Here is a 21,111-nt window from a genome sequence, read left to right as displayed (position 1 = left end):
AACCAAGCGCACCTTATTGGCAATGCAAAAATAAAAGCAATTTATGCTGATAGTTATCCCATTTAAAACAATGTTGACCGTTAAGTTAGGTGACGGATATTAGGCCTCAAAGTCCGAAAAGGTACCAGTGAACATGCAAAGGTCATAATGCACACACATCTGCCAGCGATAATATTGACTTGCGGTTCATATATATTAGCAAGTGTTAGGGTTTGAGTGACATAATGAGATACGTTAATTTTTTTTTATTTTATGGAAAGTGATGTAAATATTTTCTATATAATTACCGCTCATGTCTGGGCAAACATGAGGTGTAAGTACTAACTACACAATACCAAATTTACAAATTAACTTGAAATAATTAAAAAAGTCAAATTTAATGACAATATTTTTCTCATGTGTATCTTTTTCCAAGTATCACACATATATTCACAAGGAACACATTCAGTGTCACTATTTTCGAACTTAAGAAAATTGTAGGTACACTTACTTCACTGAGACGAGGCACTGGGATGAAGAAAAAAAAAAGCACAAAAGAACCTAAAAAATCTCCAACCCACCCATCCAAAAACCCCAACTCCCTCAATAAAAAACCCAACAAATAACAAAAACAAAACAGTGTATTTTATTCTTTCGAATTTCAAACGTCCAGAGATCATATTTGAAAAGAGCTCTTTCGTTTTTTTACTTTTGATTAACATTTTATAAAATGAAATGACTTCAAATTGTGGTGACAGATTTCCACTCAAACTTTTATATCTTACCTTTATTAGCAAAGTTCAGATCCGTGATTTTCTGAGCTAGTAATTATAAACGAGATCGGATCTGCAGGTAAGTCTGTAGTTTAGGTAATACTGAGATCAGGTGATATTGTTTACAAATGGCAGACGCTGGTGACGACACGAAAAAGGATGCTGATGAAAATACAGAGGAAAATGGATTAGAAGAAACAAGAAGAAGTTTAGAAGATTTTGTCACTGATCATTATAACCAGCAGATGGTAATATGTAGAAAATATTTGTTTCGAGTAATGTTTGCATTTGGCTAGTGTAACTACCGTACTCCTCGATTTTGTTAATGGTTCCTATGTACCGCCAAGTCGGCCTATTCTGCGCGTCGGGTAATTCTGCGCAACGATACGTCATTTCTGTAAACATTTGATCACGTGCTATTTTGGGTCAAAAATCTTATTTGTATCCATAAAGTGTACAAAAATATCCCACATTTAGACTCGAAATGCACATACAAATGTGATTTCTACATGGCAACGTGAAGACCTACTCCATGACTTTCTTGAACCTGTAACCAAGAAAATTCGATTTACTATGCATTTTTTAAAATCATACAAATAAATACATTATATAAAAGATGGAAATGTGTACCTTAAAACAAAATTGTATTTTAATCCAAGTTTCCAATTTTGCAAGAAGTTGTCCCACACATACAAAATCGTCTGCTACCCAACGTGTCTAGTTGCCGTTAGAACATGAATTCTCAAAAATTACCTGGCGTATAGTCTGTTTCTAAATTCTGTAGTAATTTTTCCTGATCATCAAGACGTTGTAAACACATTACATCCTATTCATTGTTGTTTTTCTTCCACGTAATAGCTTATTTTTCATAAAATGTTGAACTTTACTAACCTTTTTACAAGATCGGTTTAGATTGCTGAATATCTCTTGCCATTTATTAGCATTTTTACGTTGAATTTTGTAAAACTAGCTATAAACCTGACCTAATTACTCGACTGAACTGCTGACAGAAACAGTCCAAAAAGTAATATATTTCATTTCTATAGCCAGATGGATAAACATTACATCTTTTCAAAGCTTTGCGCAGAATAGGCCGACATATCGCGAATCAGGAAAACAGGGGGTGGGGTGGTATCCCCTGTGACCAAAATTAATATTATTTAAATTGAACAGAATATTTTATGGTGACACTTGCATCTTTTCAAATGGTAAGGATTGCTGTATTTTAATTTTGTCAATTGCTCGAATTTGGTATGTGTTTTGCTTCAGTATTGGAAACAAAAAGCTTAGGTGTGCAGAAATGGTTGACAGCAGTGTATTGTTGTTAAGAAAGCAAATATACATCTTATCCAAGACGAGATTAAACAAAAAGTAAAATGGAGACACAGTCTTCTTAATTACTGTTAAAAACATAACCAAACAAAAAAGGTAATTTTGTCTCTTCTGTCTAATGCCCAGTTATTGTGTAAAAACACAGCTGGAGTCATACAGTAGAATCATGTAGTCCTACTTGTAAGACGTATCACATGTTATTTATATTTTAGTGCTTCTTCCCTGACGCCCAAAACATAAATATCAGCGTCTTATATGTAGGACTAAGAGTCCTGTTTTTTTAAAAAATGAAATGGAATCATAAAAGTATTATCTTGAGTGTATACTCATTTTATCGAACATTATTTCATTTCATATGCCAAAATTTAAAAACTTAAGAAAAATTTGAAGTAAAATATCTATAACTTAAATAATGAAATGTTTTGAAATTTAATTGATTGAGTAACTTAAGAATCAGCAACTATTAATCGAAAATGCTTCATTTTGCATGCCAGATTTCCAGTTCACATCACAAATTATAGTCTGAATATATCTCACCATTTGCTTGCACATCCCCCACCAATGATTTAAAAAATGAAAAGCATAAATGAGATAAAAATGTACTGAATTTAGTCGGTTCATTCACTGATTTATAATTTCAACCTGATTATGACCGGGGGGCCCTAACACCATTATCGTCTGAGTGTTTCATACCAAATGGATGTTTTCAGTTTAAATAGCAATGCTTGTCATTTCCAGTTCCTGGACATTTCTATTTTCATTGAAGGGATGGATGCATGTACATAGAAGGTAAAAACTACATTGTCTGCTTCCAATATTTGCAGTGTCAAATCAAGCAAAGGAAAAGAATAACAACTACAAATTTACCTGTCATGTAAATTTAAGAAGCAGTATAATTTCTGTGTGTATGGCTGTAAAGGGATACAACTCTCAGTTTTAGGGTAATTTACAGAATTATCCAACAGTTACTGAATATGATGAATTACTCAACTCTGTTGTCTGAAGAAAATAGACTCTCCCATAGTGTATGCCATGTGGCGCTGTGTTAGAAACTCTGTTAAGCTTGAAATGTGCATATGATGACAGTACTATTGCCACCCTGGTCGCAGTCAGGTTAGAAATTATAAATTAGCGAACATAAATACTAAAATCTTTGCATTTTTTTATCACTTTGAACATTTTTGTTATTGAAATCAGTGGGGTATACCAACAAAAAGGGATTTATGCAAAAACTATAATATACATTGAGAGTGAGGACTGATTTTGACCTTTAGCAATGAAATAAACTAATTTCTGGATTAAGTTTAAGTAAAATAGCAATAACTAGTTTGAAAAAAAATGGTATAGTTATGATGATTAATCCATTTCACATTTGCTTTTATGTATTGAGTCTTTTTCAGTTATTGAATATCCTCTTTGCTAAAAATAATGCATATTCCCATTTGAGAGAATGTGATCAAAACATGTAAATTACAATATCTTGATATAATGATTGCAAATGCATTGTTTATTTTTGTTATTAATTTCAAGGGTTAAGTTATACCATCCAAAAATATATTTATGATTCCATTTGACATACAATTGCACATTGCTCAATTTTACAAAAAAATCCCCCAAACCCCTCAAAACACAAACAATCTATTGCACATTTAAGTCCAACCTAATTAAATATGGTTCCGTTCTACAGTTTTGTACTTCTGAGAGAGGAACTGGTGTAAGGTGAAGTTGTTTGCACTGGCAACATGCACAGTGGAGAGAATGTTGGCATACTTGTGAAATTTCTTTACATGTGGTAGTTTTGGAAACTTATGCACTATCTAAAAAGGAGGACACCTAATCAACATGGCAGATCCTAGGTACTCTAAAAAAATGAGCTTGAACTAAAGTTCACTAACTTTAGCAGTTATTAAAGTATAGAAACTGAATTATGCCTGAGTGGACAATTCTAGAATCTCAGAGTGCAATAAATGAGTTATAAATTATGTAAGAAGCAGAGTTATGAGTTCCTTTTTTCCCCGAGTTACATGTACCTTTGTTGTCCAGGAAGTAAAAATAACCAAGCCGAACTAGCAGTCTTTTGAGAGGTGCACATTTAAAGCAAGGCAAAGTTGTATAGTCCATAACCCAGGTTAAACCCATCAATCATGTACCAAAATTAAGGCAATTAATATATATTTTTTTAAAACAATTCCTTAGATATACAAGATCTTTCTTTAAATAACCATGATAACCAGTGAGGAAAACCTGGTAAATTCTTTATGTTTAAATATCAAAGCCTGAACAAAGTATGAAACTGTGGAGTGTTTGCACATGACCACTTTGCACACAATGTTTTTGGTTCCAGCCTACAGTAATTAAGTATTTTAGAAAGACGGATAGGTATGAGGTGAAAGTGTATGCTTATGCAACAAGCACAATGCAGAGAATATTGGCATATCACTATGTTGCTTTCATATGCTGCAACTCAGATTCTTTTCATTGGGTATATGAAACCCCCAAAAAAGAAAAAACCTGAAGCAGACAGCTGATTGAAATGGCTGCTCCTATATTAGCGTGAACCAGTTCTTTTATTCTTGGTTTAAAAGATAACTGAAGCAAAATTGGCAAACATTGTATTGCTGTTTCATGGAAGCATAAAATTCTTTTTGTTGTTGTTTAAAATGTATCAGAAATTTCATTTTTATAATTGTGAAATGATATGATCATAATATTGTTATTGTAGTTACATACTTTTATCTCAGAAAAGTTGTTCCATACCAAGATGTTTTTATTTGCAGCAGTATCTCAATCAAATTTAGCATGTTGATAAAGATATTTAAGCTGCATTAAAAATATTATCCTTTTTGAATATTTGGAGAAAAAAATATTTTCTATATCTTTTTATGCAATAAATTAATAGTGTGTTTAGTTACTTTTGGCAAATTGGCTTCAGGCACAAGCTTAATTATGAGAGGTATACAAATGAATTTTGCTTCATACATATATTTTATGGAAGCAAAGTTTTATTTTACCAAATACAGGTTTTTTGTCTTATAACACACCTCATGATAGCATGATTTCAGATATAGTGTGGTACTATCTTCATTTCCTGTTCCAAACGCCATCAATTAAATTTTTTGACAGTGCAGGCTATGTGAGGATTAAGTATATTATGCTATTCTCAAGATATCGTAGTTTAGTAGTTACTGCAGTTTTTGGTACAACCCAATTTGATACATAATGCTGCGTTTGGTAATGGACCCCAACAACCACATTATAATTAGGGAGAGCTGTATGAGACTTAAAAGTTGTGTGAATACCTGGTTTCAATCAAAAAGTCCTTCATTAAAATCAGATAATAAATAAGAAACATCTTTATATGCTAATTGTTTTCTCAATTAACTTTACATTGTCAGAATCGCAGAATATTTTCCCACAGTAAACTGCTTCATGCTGCACAACATGTGTGTCTAAAAATAGTGTCATGTACTGCTTTGTAAGCAAATCATGTACAATCATGTATTAAATGCTTTAGATTGAATGATTAGATTTGTTTGTCCATTTGAAAGTAGAGATGATAAAGTTAACAATGTGGATGAGTTCACTATTCACAAATGAAACTTTCAAACAAGTAAATGAATGAAAATAGTATTCACAATGTCCACAGCAAATGTGAGAGATGCAGTGCCAAAAATACCATTCTTATTATTTAGACACTAATTTAGGAGAAGTGTTCATAACTTTTCACAGATAGAATGGTTCAGGCTTTAGGGTCTATAACAGTTGCACAGAAAAGCATAATGAGGCCAAGGGTTATTGCATATCTGTCAGATATGTACCATTTTTCATGTTAGCTAAAATACTAAATTAGAGAAAAAAACATGGAACTGAATGTTTTGGTATAAAACTAAGAGTCTCAGAGTCAGTAAGCCAAGATGACGAAGAAGTCTTATTTCTGCTAGCTGTCAAACAGTAGCTGCTTTGCAGATTTCCTCAGAGTCATTAAGCCAACACAACAAAAAGTATTCCTTGTGCTGTCTGAATGGAGTGTCACACAACAGCTGCTTTGCAATTTTCCACATTTAAATATTTTGATATAATGTTAGGCTAGGGATAGAAGTCATACAAGTTAGCAAGCATGCTTTTGACAGGGCACAAACATATCTTCTTTATCTGGTAAGAAGAATGGCAGTAAATATGCTTACATTTGTGAATCTTGTTTTTCCTCAGAGTTTACTTTCTTAGTTCTGCAATCCGAATGATATCACTCAAAAACTTGATATACACATCATGAAAATGTACTGTAATTTTGACTACATTTCTAATTGAAATCACTTTATCCTTACTGATCTCAAAATGAAATGAATGAGCTATTCCATAGCATGTTTTTGATAATTTCAATTAAAAGAATTATTAGGTTTTGCACATTATGATTCCAAACAATCAATGACAGAACAGAAACAGAGGTGCAGTTGATTCATTGCTAGTTGCCTGCTCAAATTACATGTACATTGTACAAATTGACTTAGCTATAAAAAAAAAAATCTAAAAAAAATCTAGTCCATCACAAGCACAAAAGCAAAATTGAGTTGGATCAACAGAAAAACAAAATCCATCTATTCTAGACCAATGGAAAAAATGTTTCAATGTGCATTCACTCTCAATAGAACTCTAAATTTCAATTTTAACAAGACCAAAACAAGGATTTTTAAAAACTAATGTTGAGTGCATGACGAAGTTCAAAGGTCATTAAGGTCTATATCTATATCTCTCTTTCTCCCCTCTCTTTCTCTCTCTCTCTCTCTCTCTATGTATATATATATATGTATATATATATATATATATATATATATATATATATATATATATATATATATATATATATATATATATATATATATACATATATATAAAATGATTATAATGCGCTTCTGTTGCTGGTATTTCTTATGCCACTTCTCATTGCCTATTGAGTATGTAATTGCACAAGAAATACAATTCTTAAATAAACCTGTCGAGCTTAGTAGAATGAAAAATTTAGTACTGCATTATTTCTAAATGTACTATGACACATACCATGATATACCACAAATATATTAGGGACCAATGATTGATTTGTTCAGGAGGCAGGAACCTGACACTTTTTTAAATTAATTTTCTTCTATCGCTAGCTCTATTTACATCAAAATAACACCATATTATATCCATGATTTAACTTGGAAAAAAATGTTAATTGTTTTGAGATAAAGGAATAGATATCACAAGCTCAAAGTAAATCACACACCAAAGCCCCCAAAATTAGATTAAATTAAATGGCGTGTGACATGAATGTTTCTTATAGTAGATGAATTTGCTATGTGTATGCTAATTGTTGTATAATTTACTATGTTTATGCCAGTTGTTGTATAATTTGCTATGTGTATGCTAATTGTTGTATAATTTGTTCTGTATATGATAATTGTTTTATAATTTGCTATGTGTATGGTAATTGTATAATTTGCTATGTGTTTGCTAATTGTTGTATAATTTGCTATGTGTATGATAACTGTTTTATAATTTGCAGTCTAAAAGCTGTAACTGAAGTGGGATGATAAAGCTGGTATTACAAAAGACATGGTGCTAACATTAGAGAGACTATGGATAAAAATAGGAACAGTATATATGACTGAAGCCAACAGTTTTTCTATAACTACACTATTGATACAATAGACAGTGAAGCTTTAAATGAGATGACACCTGGACAAGATATTTCTCACAGATGCTCAGCAAATATTAAAATTGTAGGATGATTGATATATGCTATTATTTAAAATGACATGGATTTTTTGTAAAATCAGAATTTAATGTCTGAAATTTGGATTTGGCCCAAGAATGTTTCACAGCATTCCATGCATTACATTTGTCAAATATGTGATTAATGGATTATAAAAGTAATAGTAATGAAAATATATTGTTGATACACTGTATCACTAAAGTCATCACAGGATTCTTCTGGAATTTCTGTAAATTCCTTTCTGAAAAAAATTTCACAAGTACTGGTACAATGAAAAATTACTATGGTATGTACCACTGGAAAATGCTATGGTAAACTGGTATACTGGTAATACTGCATTCCTCTAAAAACCTGCTTTTTTCGTAATGTGACAGACATACTGCTCTGGTGGCCTTGAGGTTGGAGCGTCTGCCTCAGATGCGGGAGGTCATGGGTTTGATCCCTGGCTGAGTCATAACAAAGACTTACAAAAATGGTACTAACAGCTGCCTCGCTTGACACTCAGCATTAAGAGGTTAATATTAGGACTGGTCAGCCTGGTGTCAGGATAATGCGACAGGGTGGGACATCATGCTACATGTCTGCATTATGATGCCCCAGTGCTAGACATCACTATAAACTGCCACACTGCAGACATCATAGAGATATGACTGAAAAATTGTTAAAGCTACGTTAAAAAACACACATACACACACACACACACACGCACACACACAATGTGACAGATGGTGGCAATCATATTCTTCCAATTTCAGTCAAATTGGGTGATTGCACTGCACAATATAAACTTGACCTATTTTACAAAGATTACATGCAAAGCTGTAACTAATTTGTATGATATTGAAAGAAAATACCTTCCTATAATATATCCTATCAAAACTATCCTAGTGTAGTGATTGTAACTTGGAAATGTCATGCTCTGTAAATATTAAATTCAACTTACATTGCCTTAAAACGATGCGCTTATGATGGGAATTCTGTGCACCACTAATTTAATATACTTGTATGGAGAAAAGCTATTAGTCCATTCCATGTTTAATAAAATTATGATTTTATAATATAGTGAAAAGATCCCTGACTCCATGATATCTCCTATCTCTTTTTTTCCTAGTTATTTTTATTCCTGAATTTTGAACCATGTTTTCAGTTTGAATGTTTGATTAAAACCAAACCTTGCTGAAATATACAACAGAAAGAAAATGCCTACAGCAGAAGGAACCAAGAATGAAAAACAACAATGGAGGAAAAGGAAAAGAATGAGGAAAGATTACTATAAACAGATAAACTGAATTTCAAGAACCCATAGTACAAGGAAACATACGGAAATACTTATGTCATCGCTAACAAAAAAACGTCAGACCTCCACAAAAAACATTAAATTTTATGGAAAAACATGTACAAGAAGAAAAACCTAATAATATATAGGTATACAGTATATATATATACAACAGGAAACAGGTAACTATATGTAGGAGTGCAGAGAAAGGGTGACACACAAACACTCACCATGAAATATGAAAGAAGTAGAATAAACTCATAAGAATTTGATCCTTAGAGGTAATTAAACTATATATATATATATATATATATATATATATATATATATATATATATACCTTTGATTTTAATATATTTTAAACGTAAAGAAAGTGAAAGAGACCTCAGTGCGGAGGTCACACAAAGCATAATTTTGGTAAAGGGGAGAAAGAAAGCTGACCAACACAAAATACACGAAGGGAGGTGAGTCCTGACCTGGAAACCTCTAGTCATAGAAAACAAGATTGATGTATGCAAGCTGAACTAGAAATACCTTCATGTATTTAGAAAGTTAATGAGGGTGACAATGCTAAATCTCTAACCAGACATACAAGTATGTGTTATGGACGACTTGGAGGTATCCACAAATAACACCTAATCTATGAAAAAGTAGTTATTTACAGTCGGAGAAACATTTATAAAATATAAATGATTGAATAATCCAACACTTTTAATTTACATGTTTTCAAAGCAGGTAATATTGGAAAATAAAAATTTCTCCTTTTTTCACATTGACAAGGAAAAAATCATCAGGCAGCACCCACTTAAATTAAGATATACTGATCAAGTGAGTAATTGCCATGGATTATCTTAATTGCATACTCAATAAATGATAAGAACAGGTGTCATTTGAGTCTGGTCTTTGTATCTGGATATAGGATGTTTATTTGGGAGATTAATTTTAAATGGATACATGGAAACATTAAGGAGCATTGGCATTAGTGTATTTTATATCAGCGACTTCTAAAGAATCACTGTTTAAAATGATAGTGTATTGGGACTGCTACTATTAAAGGCCCTGTGGAGAAGATTGACCTCTTTAATCCAGGTAGCTAAAATTAGCAATTGGATCTGGTAGTCATAGGTTATCCCATAATATTTTTGGGGTTAGGAGGAGTCAGGATGTTTTTGAAAAAAATGTCTGGTCCGCAGATGGCTTGCATTGGTATTTAGAAAAAAGAAGTAATAATGTCCTTTATGTTAGATTTAGAAAATAAATTATGTTGAAGTAAAAGAAATATAGCCTAGTTCACAAGAAAATCACAGCTGTCCCCACCCAGTTACAAATAAATGGTTTATCCTTTATGAGAGATGCACATCAGAACTAAGGACAAACTGTATACACTCCAACCCAAATTACACTCATCAGTCATACACCAAATCAAAGGGAATTAAAAGTTCTTTAAACATTACCAGTCCTAAGGTATACAAGGTCTTTTTAAAATACACTGCTGCCTCATTTTAGCGTGCCAGGGTAACTAGTGAACCTGTGCATCATGCAGAGGCAGGTATGGAATCAATTTTTTTAAGCAAAGGCAAAAAATAGGATTCATTCTTTTTTAAAATCATGATAATAATCTGAATAATGCCCATTGACAAGGACTTTGCTCTGTAAATTTGTCTACATATTAAAAAATAATGAAAAGGCTTTACCTGTATTTCCCAATTTGAATAATTTACAATTTAGCAACCCTTCTTGCCAAATGGTATCATACCTGTTTTGTGCCAAGAAAAGCAGTGTAGTGATTGCAAAAGAGAAAAACTCACTGATGTGTAGCCTTAACCCTGTTGGTAACCATGATGCTGTGAACTAAGTTACATTAAAATTAATGCTCTTCAGCTAAGTGACCGGACATCCATGAATAATTTTCTCAAATTTTTTATAGATAACTGGCAGAAAAGTAAGTGGCACATAACTTTGATTTTCTGTAATCTTTATACCATGGTTGTACTGTACTAACATTTTATTGCAATCTACAGGTATGTAAGATCAGTTAGTCATAACTAATACCTTAGTTCTTATAAATAATAGTCAATTAGTCATCTGATTAAATAAAGCAGGATACTCTGTGAAAGTAATCACTGCCATATATCAGATGTTCATTACAAATTTGATCATTTCCCGATGCAATGGATTTCTTTAGGCTGTGCATGATTTCTTTTCGTTCACACACACTGTTATTGTTCATTAAAGCCTCAATATGACCGGCACCATCTTGAAGAGGTTGACTTCATTCCCACTTTATAAATGCAAAAATGCATTCCTTAAAAATATGGCAAAACTTTGGTGTGTGAATATCCCCATTATCTCTTGCTAAGTCATTTGAAATGGAAGCATCATCATACGCACAAGCCCCATCAGTTGATATTTCCTGACAAAAATGTATATAACTTTAACTCCCTTACCATTTATGACATTTCCAAAATTATAAGTCAAATGTGGGAAAACTGAGTTAAGTGTATTTGTTATTATGGCATCAGATTGTGACTGTAAAGTATTTATTTTTATTCAGAATAGGTAAATCTTAATATGTTCAGTAAATTCTCTCTGTTTTCTTTAATGTTTACACTGCATTTTAGACAGCAGGAAATTAAGCTTATGCATGATCAGTCTTTTGACCATGTTATATAGTATGTGAGGGGCCCCAAGTGGCCGAGTGGTCTAAAGCGCTCACCGTTCTGGATCACTGCCATCACACCTCTGCCTGCGTGGGTTCAAGTCCAAGGTTCGGCTAGCATGGGTACGTGGGAAAGCCTGACAGTAGCTTCTCGTGGGTCGGTTGTTTGTCCCTGGGTTTTCCAGGGTTCTTCCTCCACCAGTTATACTGGCTGCCATGTGTTTCTAATAGATAATGGAATTTATAATTTTATTACTAAACATGTTAAAATAAACACTAATTGTTGCTATCTTCATATAATGTGTATTGTTATACTCTCCTTATGAGGGCCTCAAGGGAGAATAGTCCTTGATTAATAAGTTACCCTCTGTAAATAAAGCATTATTATTATTATTATTATTATGTATAGCCTATCTTGTGCTGAAAAATGGCGTTAAACCCTAGAACAACAACAACAACTATATAGTATGTGACAGCTAAAACTGTTCAAATTGTATAACAAAAAACCGTAAATGAAAGTGATTGAATGATGAATAGCTGTAGGCACCACCAATTAGAAATGCAATTCACAACCTTTGGACTTGATGTTAGATCTCTTTGTTAAACACTTGTGTTTTCTCATCATATTCGTTTTCTTAATTGCATGTTTGAAAAGAGAATGACTGCATAGCCAATCCTAATGTTTTAATTATCTCTTCGAAATGACATTATTGCCCATTATAAATAATGGCTATATTGTTTTCACTTCTCAGGATGAAGGAAAAATGGATGCAACAGATGAAATCTGTGATGAGCGAACAGCCAACTTTTTCTCAAGGGCATTAGCAGAAAGTCGCAGGTATAAATATCTTGCTTACAAAATAAAAGTATTGTAGGAAGACAAAACTAAAATATTTGAAAATTCAAAGAAATTATGATATAATTTTTGAAGACATTTTTTTAAAAGTTTGTGATAATAATTTCTTGCTGGTACTAATGGTTAGTTGCAAATAACGTGTTAGCTCTTAGTCCCTTAAATCAGTAAGACTAAGCTTCCAAAACATTGATGTTCAGAGCTTCCATCAATGATTTTTTAAAACTAAAATATCTAACAGCATATAATTAAGTTTATCAGTGTAACTCATATTTGCAGTGAATCTAATCAATGTTAGATGCTTATAAGAACTGATTGTACACAATCATACACCACTTGTAGCTTGGTCTGTTTAACGGGCACAAGTTCAAATATAGTGACACTATCCAAACTAGACCCTCTTTTACTAATTGGCTTCCTCTTCAGACTGGCTATATATTTTGAACACTAATAATACCGTATATGCATGCTTATAAGTTTAGACCAAATACAAAAAATGTACACCAAGATACACCATAACATAATGTGATGGTACATCAGAGTCTGTCCTGATTACTCCTAACAATCTGCATAGACTTGAATGGCAGCCATAAAAACAGCTGACATGCTCCACACCTCCTGATGATACAGTTCCTTAAACAGTGTGGTCTGCATCGATGAGACTCACGTTTGGTAATGTCATGTAGCTTATTTAGTGGAACATTTTTCTTGATAACAACAAATTCAGTTTCCATATACCATAATATTATTATTTGGCCAAATTACTTATGATAAGGTTGGCAAATCTTGGTTACATCACTTGAATGACCTGTCCCGAGAAAATGTTTAAAATGATGAAAATGATATGATGTGAACCTTGTTTCGAAAAGAACTCTCACTATAAAAATCTATCTTGATGAGATCTCCTGGTTTGAATCTAGTGGTGCCTGTAGAGTGACATCAATACAATAAAAACAGTTTTATGTTCAAACATCTTAATGTTTACAATTTAGTAAATTTACCCAAACATAGGATAGATCTTAAAAATTATGTGAATGTTTTCTGGTAATTATTTTCAGCCAATCAGCAACCATCATTCATTTAAATAGGGTATTTAATACATCAGCACACATGCTGGTTCCCTAGCTTAGGATGATCCAATATTTTCACCACTACAGCCCACATAGAAAAAAAAATAGTTTGTCATGATATATATTATAGTAAATATACTATAATTTTTAACTGACTTTGTATGAGCATGGGCCACAAAACAATGACCCATGGGCAACATTTGGCCCAAGCATCTGTAGTTGGATCACTTTGCCCTAGTTGATAAAATAATTAGTTGCTTGTGACCATTTAGTAGCATTAAAAAGAACTAATTGTTCATGCATTCCTAAACCAGTCAAATTGTGTTTGTATATTTACATTGTTATGTGAATCCTTGTCATATATTTGGAGTTGTGGTGTCAAGATAGTTATAGCTCACTTAAGTTGGCAGCAGCCTACAGCTGACATTGCTATGTTCTGATTTGATTTATGTACTTAATGATAATTGGATTTATTGTATCACAGACAAGACAAATTTTGAATGTTCTGGAGAGCATGTGTTAGTTTACATGTAAAGCATTTTGTCACTGGTTGACTATCAGGCTCGATGAAGTCAATCCTGTGCTGCTCTTCGCTGATGAGTCCGATATGAGATGTGTATGTCCTGGAGCAGTGTGTACACCATAGGTATGAGTTGGTTCTTGAGATTGGGGCCTTCCTACGTTCCCTGGCATCAATGACTTTTGTTCTGCAGGTATCCACGAAGGTTTTGCACCCATTACTAAAAGCTGCACACCAGCCAGGTCTATCCTTGGCACAGGACTCAAGGTTTGTCACAGATATTGAGCAGCATCTCAGGCTCTGCTTGATGGAGTCTTTGAATCTTTTCTTCAGGCGACCCCTCCATATGGATGACATGATGCGTCCACTGGAGTTGGGCTCTTATGACCATGGCTTCGATACTGGTTAAGCCTGCTCTATCCAGCACTTCTAGGTTCATCACTCTGTTTTGCCATCTGACACCCATAATCTAGCACAGGGCTCTCATGTAGAAGTCCTCTAGCTGCTTGATGTGCTTCTTGTATGTTGTCCAGGTCTCACATCCATATAGAAGGCTTGTTAGCAACTGCTTTATATACCTTTATCTTGGTGGGCAGTTTGATATTCCTGTCATTAAACACGAGAGAACAGAGATGTCCTAATGATTGATGCATGCCGGTATTTCTTTGTCTAGCGATCCATAGGAATATATGATGCTTCCAAGGTACCAGAAGTGATCGACAGCTTTCAGTTGGGTGTCTTTGATAGACACAATCGGGGGGTGAGCTATGGTGCCTGGGACATGTTGGTGAAGTACTTCTGTCTTGTTCAGACTGATAGTAAGTCCGAAGAGTCTAGAGGCTTCCACGAAGCTAGTAACGATGATCTGGAGATCTGCTTCCATGTGTGCCATGAGAGCAGTCATCCACACAAAGTGCTTCAAGAATAAGTTCCTCCATTGTTTTGGACTGGGCATTCAGTCAGTGAAGGTCGAAGAGAGAGCCATCCAGTCTGTGCTTTATGTACACTCCTTTCTGGAGATCATGTGTAACATGGTTCAGGACACATTTTGCATTGTTTAATGAATTGTATAAGGGAGATAACCCAGTGTACCATATGCGATACATTATAAGCATTTACATTTACTGTCTTGTTACACCTGTAGTCTGACTATACATCCCTGTTTGTTTGTACTCCCCATACTGATTTCAATAATGGAAACCTTGAATGTGATAAAAAGTGCAAGGAACTTAGCCAATTCATTCATTAATTTATAATTTCTAACCTGGCCGTAAATAGAGTGACCCTAAAACCATCATCATCTGTGTGTTTCATGCTTAATGGAAGTTTTCAATATAATAGATGGACATGCTCGAGATCGATTTCCAGTTCCTGGACAAGTCTAATTTCAGCAAAGGGGTGTGTGCACAACTTCATACATTTGTCATCTTCTTCCGATATTTACAATGTTGAATGTAGCAAAGTAAAAGAATCACAACAAATTTGCCTTTCACAATGGATTTAACAAGCGGTTTAATTTTTATGTTCTTGTGTGCAAAGGGATATAATTCCAAACTCTCAGCGTTCTGGTAATTTATGGAATTATCGGGCAGTTACCGAATAGGATGAACTACGTCATTATGTTGTCTGATGGAAATAAACTAGCCCAAAGTGTATGCAATATGGCACCATGTTAGTATAGAAAATCCATTAAGAATGAAAGGTGCAGGTGTTGCCATTATTAGTGCCATTCTGGTTACAATCAGTTAGAAATTATAAATGAATGATTCAATTGAATTAGTTCTGTGCACTTTTTATGACATTAAACGTTTTCGATATTGAAATTGGTGTTGGGGGGAAACAAACAAACAGGGATGTATATTCAGACTATAAACTTCTTGAGACCCTGGATGACTGGGAACTTTTACAAAGAATTTATAATTTTTCATGGCAATCGACACAGAGGAATTAAAATTATTTTAGTTCGTTAAAGTGCATTATCACTAGGCATGCATGTTATTATGGGTACACTGGGATACTGTATTTTTTGTTGTTGGTACATACCATGGTACATTTTCACTATTCCAGTACATTGGTAGTTTCCAATAGTAAAGAATGGGCAGAAGTTCCAGATGAATCTAGTTATGAGTTTTATGATATTAAAAGCATGTTTTCTTTTTTCATAAAAAAATAATTTGCAAAAATTATCAATTTTTTTCACAAAATAGTTGTATTTGTAACAAATTATCTTCCAATACAACAAAATATAATTATATTTGTGAATCTTTAATCAAATGTCACGTATACCAATTTGGAAGCTGAATGTGATGTGAAAGATATTAAGGTCAAATCCAACTTTTTGAAAGATTTTGAAATACAAAAAATGTGGAAAACTTTTATTACTTTTAGTTTTTTTACTAGGGTATGCAATTGTGTTGAGTACATGTATTCATTTATAAGATGACAATTATTCTAAGATTTTCTGGAGTTAATTGTTTTCTGTTCCAATTTTATGTAATTTCTATGGTCCAGCAAATATTTTTTTTGTTTCTTGAATCAGTGTGTTTATGTATATAGGCCATTTATGATAAATGTCATGCCTGGATATTAGCATCCCACCCAAGGTTTCCATGCCAAAAACAGTATATGAATAGTACAGCTAATAAATTGTAGGCTTCATTGTCAACACTTCTTTTTATAAACAAGGTCTCCAGTATCACAGCTCAATGTTTTTCATAGGATGTTAGTATAGTGTATTTTTCTTAATTGTCACACATCAGTTAAAGGTTTTAGATGGCAACTTACACAGTAATTATTATACATGTAACAAATTGATCTACTTTAATGTACTGGAAATTTTATTTTTTTGGTGTGGGTCTTTTTTATTTTCTTTTCTTTAACTCAAGATAATTCATTTGTTTCAAATAATATAATGGAGATAACATGGTTTTGCTACGATATGAATGACAGCAAGATGTTTCTTCAGCAATTTGAGAACCAGAAAATTATTTTTAAAAAAGAGTCCCAAGCCCCTGACCCAGAAAATGAAATTGTTGGTCCCTACTATTGGGGTATAGTGTGGTACCTATCATGGTATGTTCAGAAATACTGTGATACAAATTTGTTTGTGCTACCCAGCTCTAATGATCACTAACTGACTGAAGCAAACTTTATCTCTCTTACATTACCAGCAAACACACTGAGACTTGAAAACAACACAGCAGATCTTGTTAGATTTTGTCAGAAAACACATTTCTAGAAAAAAATCTAGTCATGCAGTGTCTGAAAATTGCGAGGCATTTCAGTATTATTATCACCAAATCATTATTGTGCTCAAAAACATGAAAAAATATGGGTAGTCTTTTTCTCTTCTTTTATTAAATGAAATCATATGACTGGCAAACTTGTTTCAGGATTTGGATGCTTAATGATGACAACTAACTTTGCTCAACCCACACACCTAGAATGATGCCACATAAATGTACATGACTTTGTCCCCCACCTCCCAACCCAATATTAATTATATATTTAACCCTACTTAACATGTCTGTAATTATCTTGTCATTGTTCAAGACAAGTTCAGTGTTTGTTTATTCATGTATCTGGTATATGTATATCTTAATCAAACAAGTACAGTACCAAGGTCTGTACTAATGACATAATTTGGTAAGATTAAGTATCTGAAATATTTCTTAACTCTGTTTTTCATTTCTTAAGAAAATGCAGAATTTCCGATTCCTTATATTTAGTTCATAACATTTTTTTCCCCAGGCCCTCATTTAACTTTCCATTGCATAAGTGATGCAAGCTGAATGGGACATTTGACCAAGGGTATAGCCTGGCATTTAAGGCATGGTGATATTAGTTACCAGCTTTGACACTGTTGGGATCCGGCAGCAGGTCAATTGTATATATATCTTATTTACATGTACTAACTCAGATCCAACTGCAAGCAACATAGACCCAGATCTGCCAATCAAAATGCACTGGCATATCTTGGTCTATTCAGTTTGTTATAACTAATCAGTAGAACAAACAAGATGGACCTGATCTTCTGGTGCATTATTCCATGGCAGTTCTGGGTCTACGTTGTTTGCAGTTGGACTTGACTTGTAGGCATGTAGATATGGTAAACTATATCTAGCTCATGATACAAGAGTGATAAAAAATATAGACGATAATATATAATTTTAGTCTTGCTACAGATGATGGCGATGATGATGATGATTGTAGCGTTGATTATCATTTATTATGATGATTCCACCTATCTGAATATGAATAAATTCATGATGAGACCATGGCCTTAGTTTATCTCGGGTTAAATCCTGGTATGAACATAGTGTGTGTGTGCATATATATATATATATGTATATATATATATATATATATATATATATATATATATATATATATATATATATATATATATATATATATATTTATTAAGGAAAAGAATAGACAAGAAATAAGTTTACAAAATTAGGAATGCCTTCTAGAAAGTATTAGAAATTGACCTTTCAATGGATAACTATTTCAAGACGACATGGGGTGATGCAGACTATAGAAAAAGATTATTTTCTATTGAACTTCATTTTTTTAAGGTTCAAAGTTTTCCAATATTGTTTATAAAATTTATTGAGAAATTGGGAAGGTATTGTTTTGATTCTGACAATAAATGAATTCTAATGCAGAATTAGATTCAAATACTGTAAATAACAATGTATCAGTTGGACGACAATTTAAGTGAATTAAATAAATTAACCCAATTAGCACAAACTATAAAAAGCTAATATCTAGAATTAGGAAAACTAAAGAAACAAAATAATGTTGCAAATACAACTAAATTATAGAATTTGTCAAAATTTAAATGCATGAAATATATTAATATTTTTGTTTATTTTAATTTTATTTCTTTTCAGAATGAATGCAGAGGTGCAGAAATCTAACAAAAAATCAGAGAAGTTGCACACAGAGTTAGGTACAGAGAGATATGCGCAGTGGCAGGCTGAACATGCCTCTGAAGTGCTTTTACCGCATGAAGTTGAACTTGTAAAGGTTTCCCAATATCAGTGAAAACAACTGCTTTGCACTACTGTTGTGGATTTGAGAAAATTCAGTGGTTTTACAGGAAAACTTTAAAAGATGTTAATTTTATGATCCATTATTAATTGTTTCCATGTTTATGGCTGGTTGTCTGATATTATTAACCAAAATAATTATGCACTGTTATAGTGTATATGAGGTTATTTTGTATGCAATAGGATTGCTTTGAAAGATCTGATTGTTGAACTTCTTAACAGTTTCTAAGTATCAGTAAAAATGTATGTTCTATAATTTTGCAATTTCTCAAAAATATACATTAGTGACATAGATGTTCTTTGATAGATATTGAAGTTGAATTTTTAAATTTTTTATTTAGACATCTGGAAAAGTGGAAAAACATTTGTATCAATGCCTTTAGTTAGCATTTATCAGTTCTGAATGCTTCTGTTACATAAAAGCCCATGATTTCATTCTGCTGTAGATCTTTTACATTAAAAATGAACTGTCACTGTCTGGTATTTCTGTCTTGAAGTCAGTGTCATAGCCTGTCTGAGCTTTAGCTCATGCAGACATGACCCTGTGAATACTTGTTTTCCAAAGCAAGTTTGTCAAGCAGGGAATAAATGTCTGCATTATAACTTGTTATCAGGCGCTTCTTAATAATAATATTTATAAGTATATAAGATTCACTGACATTCAGGTCATAACCTAGACACAGGTAGTGTCAGAATGAATTTGCTTCTTCCTAGTATTTATGGTGGCAAATAAAACTGCATTGCCAACTTTCTGGTCTATTAAATATTCCAAGATTGCAGTCTCTGAGAATCAGACTTATTAGGGGCTGCTTTGATGCTGATTTCATGGAAACCATTTGTAATTGTTATTGACATAACTTGTGAGATTTTTCTTACAGGTATTGTCTCATGATTTACCACCTGGATTTATTTTAAAGCATGAACACTGCTATGAAACATCTACCATCCAAGAGTGCTGTTTATCATCTATCGTTTATGAAGGAATTACATGAGACCAATACATAATTTTGTTTGGCAAATAATTACATAGGTAAAGGAAGTGTACTTCTTTCATTGTATAAAATAAATGGTTATGAAACCATTATGAAACCATTCTCATTTCCATGTGAAGCTTTCAGTATTGTTGATGTAGTGGAAGAGGGGAATCATTGACTGTCTGTTGGTCTGTGCTTGTGTAGCTATCTATTCATTATATTCACTAGCTATCATTTCAAACCCTTCCATTTTGCATCATCTTCATATCAGTCTGCATGTAGTAATAGGTGCATCAATTTGGATAATATCCACAAGTTTCTAATAAGAAAAAAGAGAAAATGAAAAAAAAAAGATTTTTATTTATAGAATAAATATATGACTCAATAAAAAAAATACCTTGTTTTTTCTTCTTCTCATTTTATACCTTTTGTTATGATATTGCCTTATTTTTGGAGCAGCCTCAAATCATCAAAGGGCAAGTTCAGTTTTTCATTGGGCTTGCCCTAGGGGTACATCATTAAAAGAAGAAAACCCTGATATTTACAACATTACCCCCCCCCAAAAAAAACCCCAAAACAACTCAGTAGCAGTACTGATTTTCTCGAAGATAATGAAGTTGAAGGTTTCTTGATCTCAATAAGTGTAGCAAAGGTTTGATAGTGACATATAAAGGCTTGAAAAAGGTAGAGGATTTCTCTTTCTTCAAGTGTGCTTTAGAAATTTTGAAGGTAATGAAGCTGGAGGTTTCTTATCTTGATAAAAATAACAAAGGTTTGATGGTGAGCTCTGACAGAGAGCAGTGTTGATACTAATTTACTTTCAAAGATGCAGACTGCTAAATGTCTCATTCAAAATTTCAGTTTTA

The 21,111-nt window shown here is 33.0% G+C and overlaps 1 protein-coding gene across 1 annotated transcript; it reads left to right on the top strand.

The window, feature by feature from the left end:
• The first annotated feature begins 852 nt into the window (after positions 1-852).
• On the top strand, positions 853-20,648 carry LOC149790546 (uncharacterized). The gene is made up of 3 exons (XM_089972594.1): positions 853-1,000; positions 12,524-12,609; positions 19,113-20,648. Exons 1-3 carry the CDS (start codon positions 881-883, stop codon positions 19,264-19,266), a joined length of 360 nt encoding a protein of 119 aa, XP_089828720.1. The 5' UTR covers positions 853-880; the 3' UTR covers positions 19,267-20,648.
• Positions 20,649-21,111: the final 463 nt, after the last annotated feature.

Source organism: Sinohyriopsis cumingii, chromosome 10 (genome assembly GCF_028554795.1).
Source record: "Sinohyriopsis cumingii isolate HCF-2022 chromosome 10, ASM2855479v2, whole genome shotgun sequence".
Taxonomy (NCBI): Eukaryota; Metazoa; Mollusca; class Bivalvia; order Unionida; family Unionidae; genus Sinohyriopsis; species Sinohyriopsis cumingii.
Note: the sequence above shows the minus strand (reverse complement) of the source record. Positions and strands in the feature narration are given on the sequence as shown.

Excerpts from the sequence above, each read along its gene's own strand:
- LOC149790546 (XM_089972594.1), top strand. The coding sequence starts at position 881 with ATGGCAGACGCTGGTGACGACACGAAAAAGGATGCTGATGAAAATACA. Across the intron at positions 1,001-12,523 it reads ATCATTATAACCAGCAGATG|GATGAAGGAAAAATGGATGC; the intron begins GTAATATGTAGA and ends TTCACTTCTCAG. Across the intron at positions 12,610-19,112 it reads GCATTAGCAGAAAGTCGCAG|AATGAATGCAGAGGTGCAGA; the intron begins GTATAAATATCT and ends ATTTCTTTTCAG.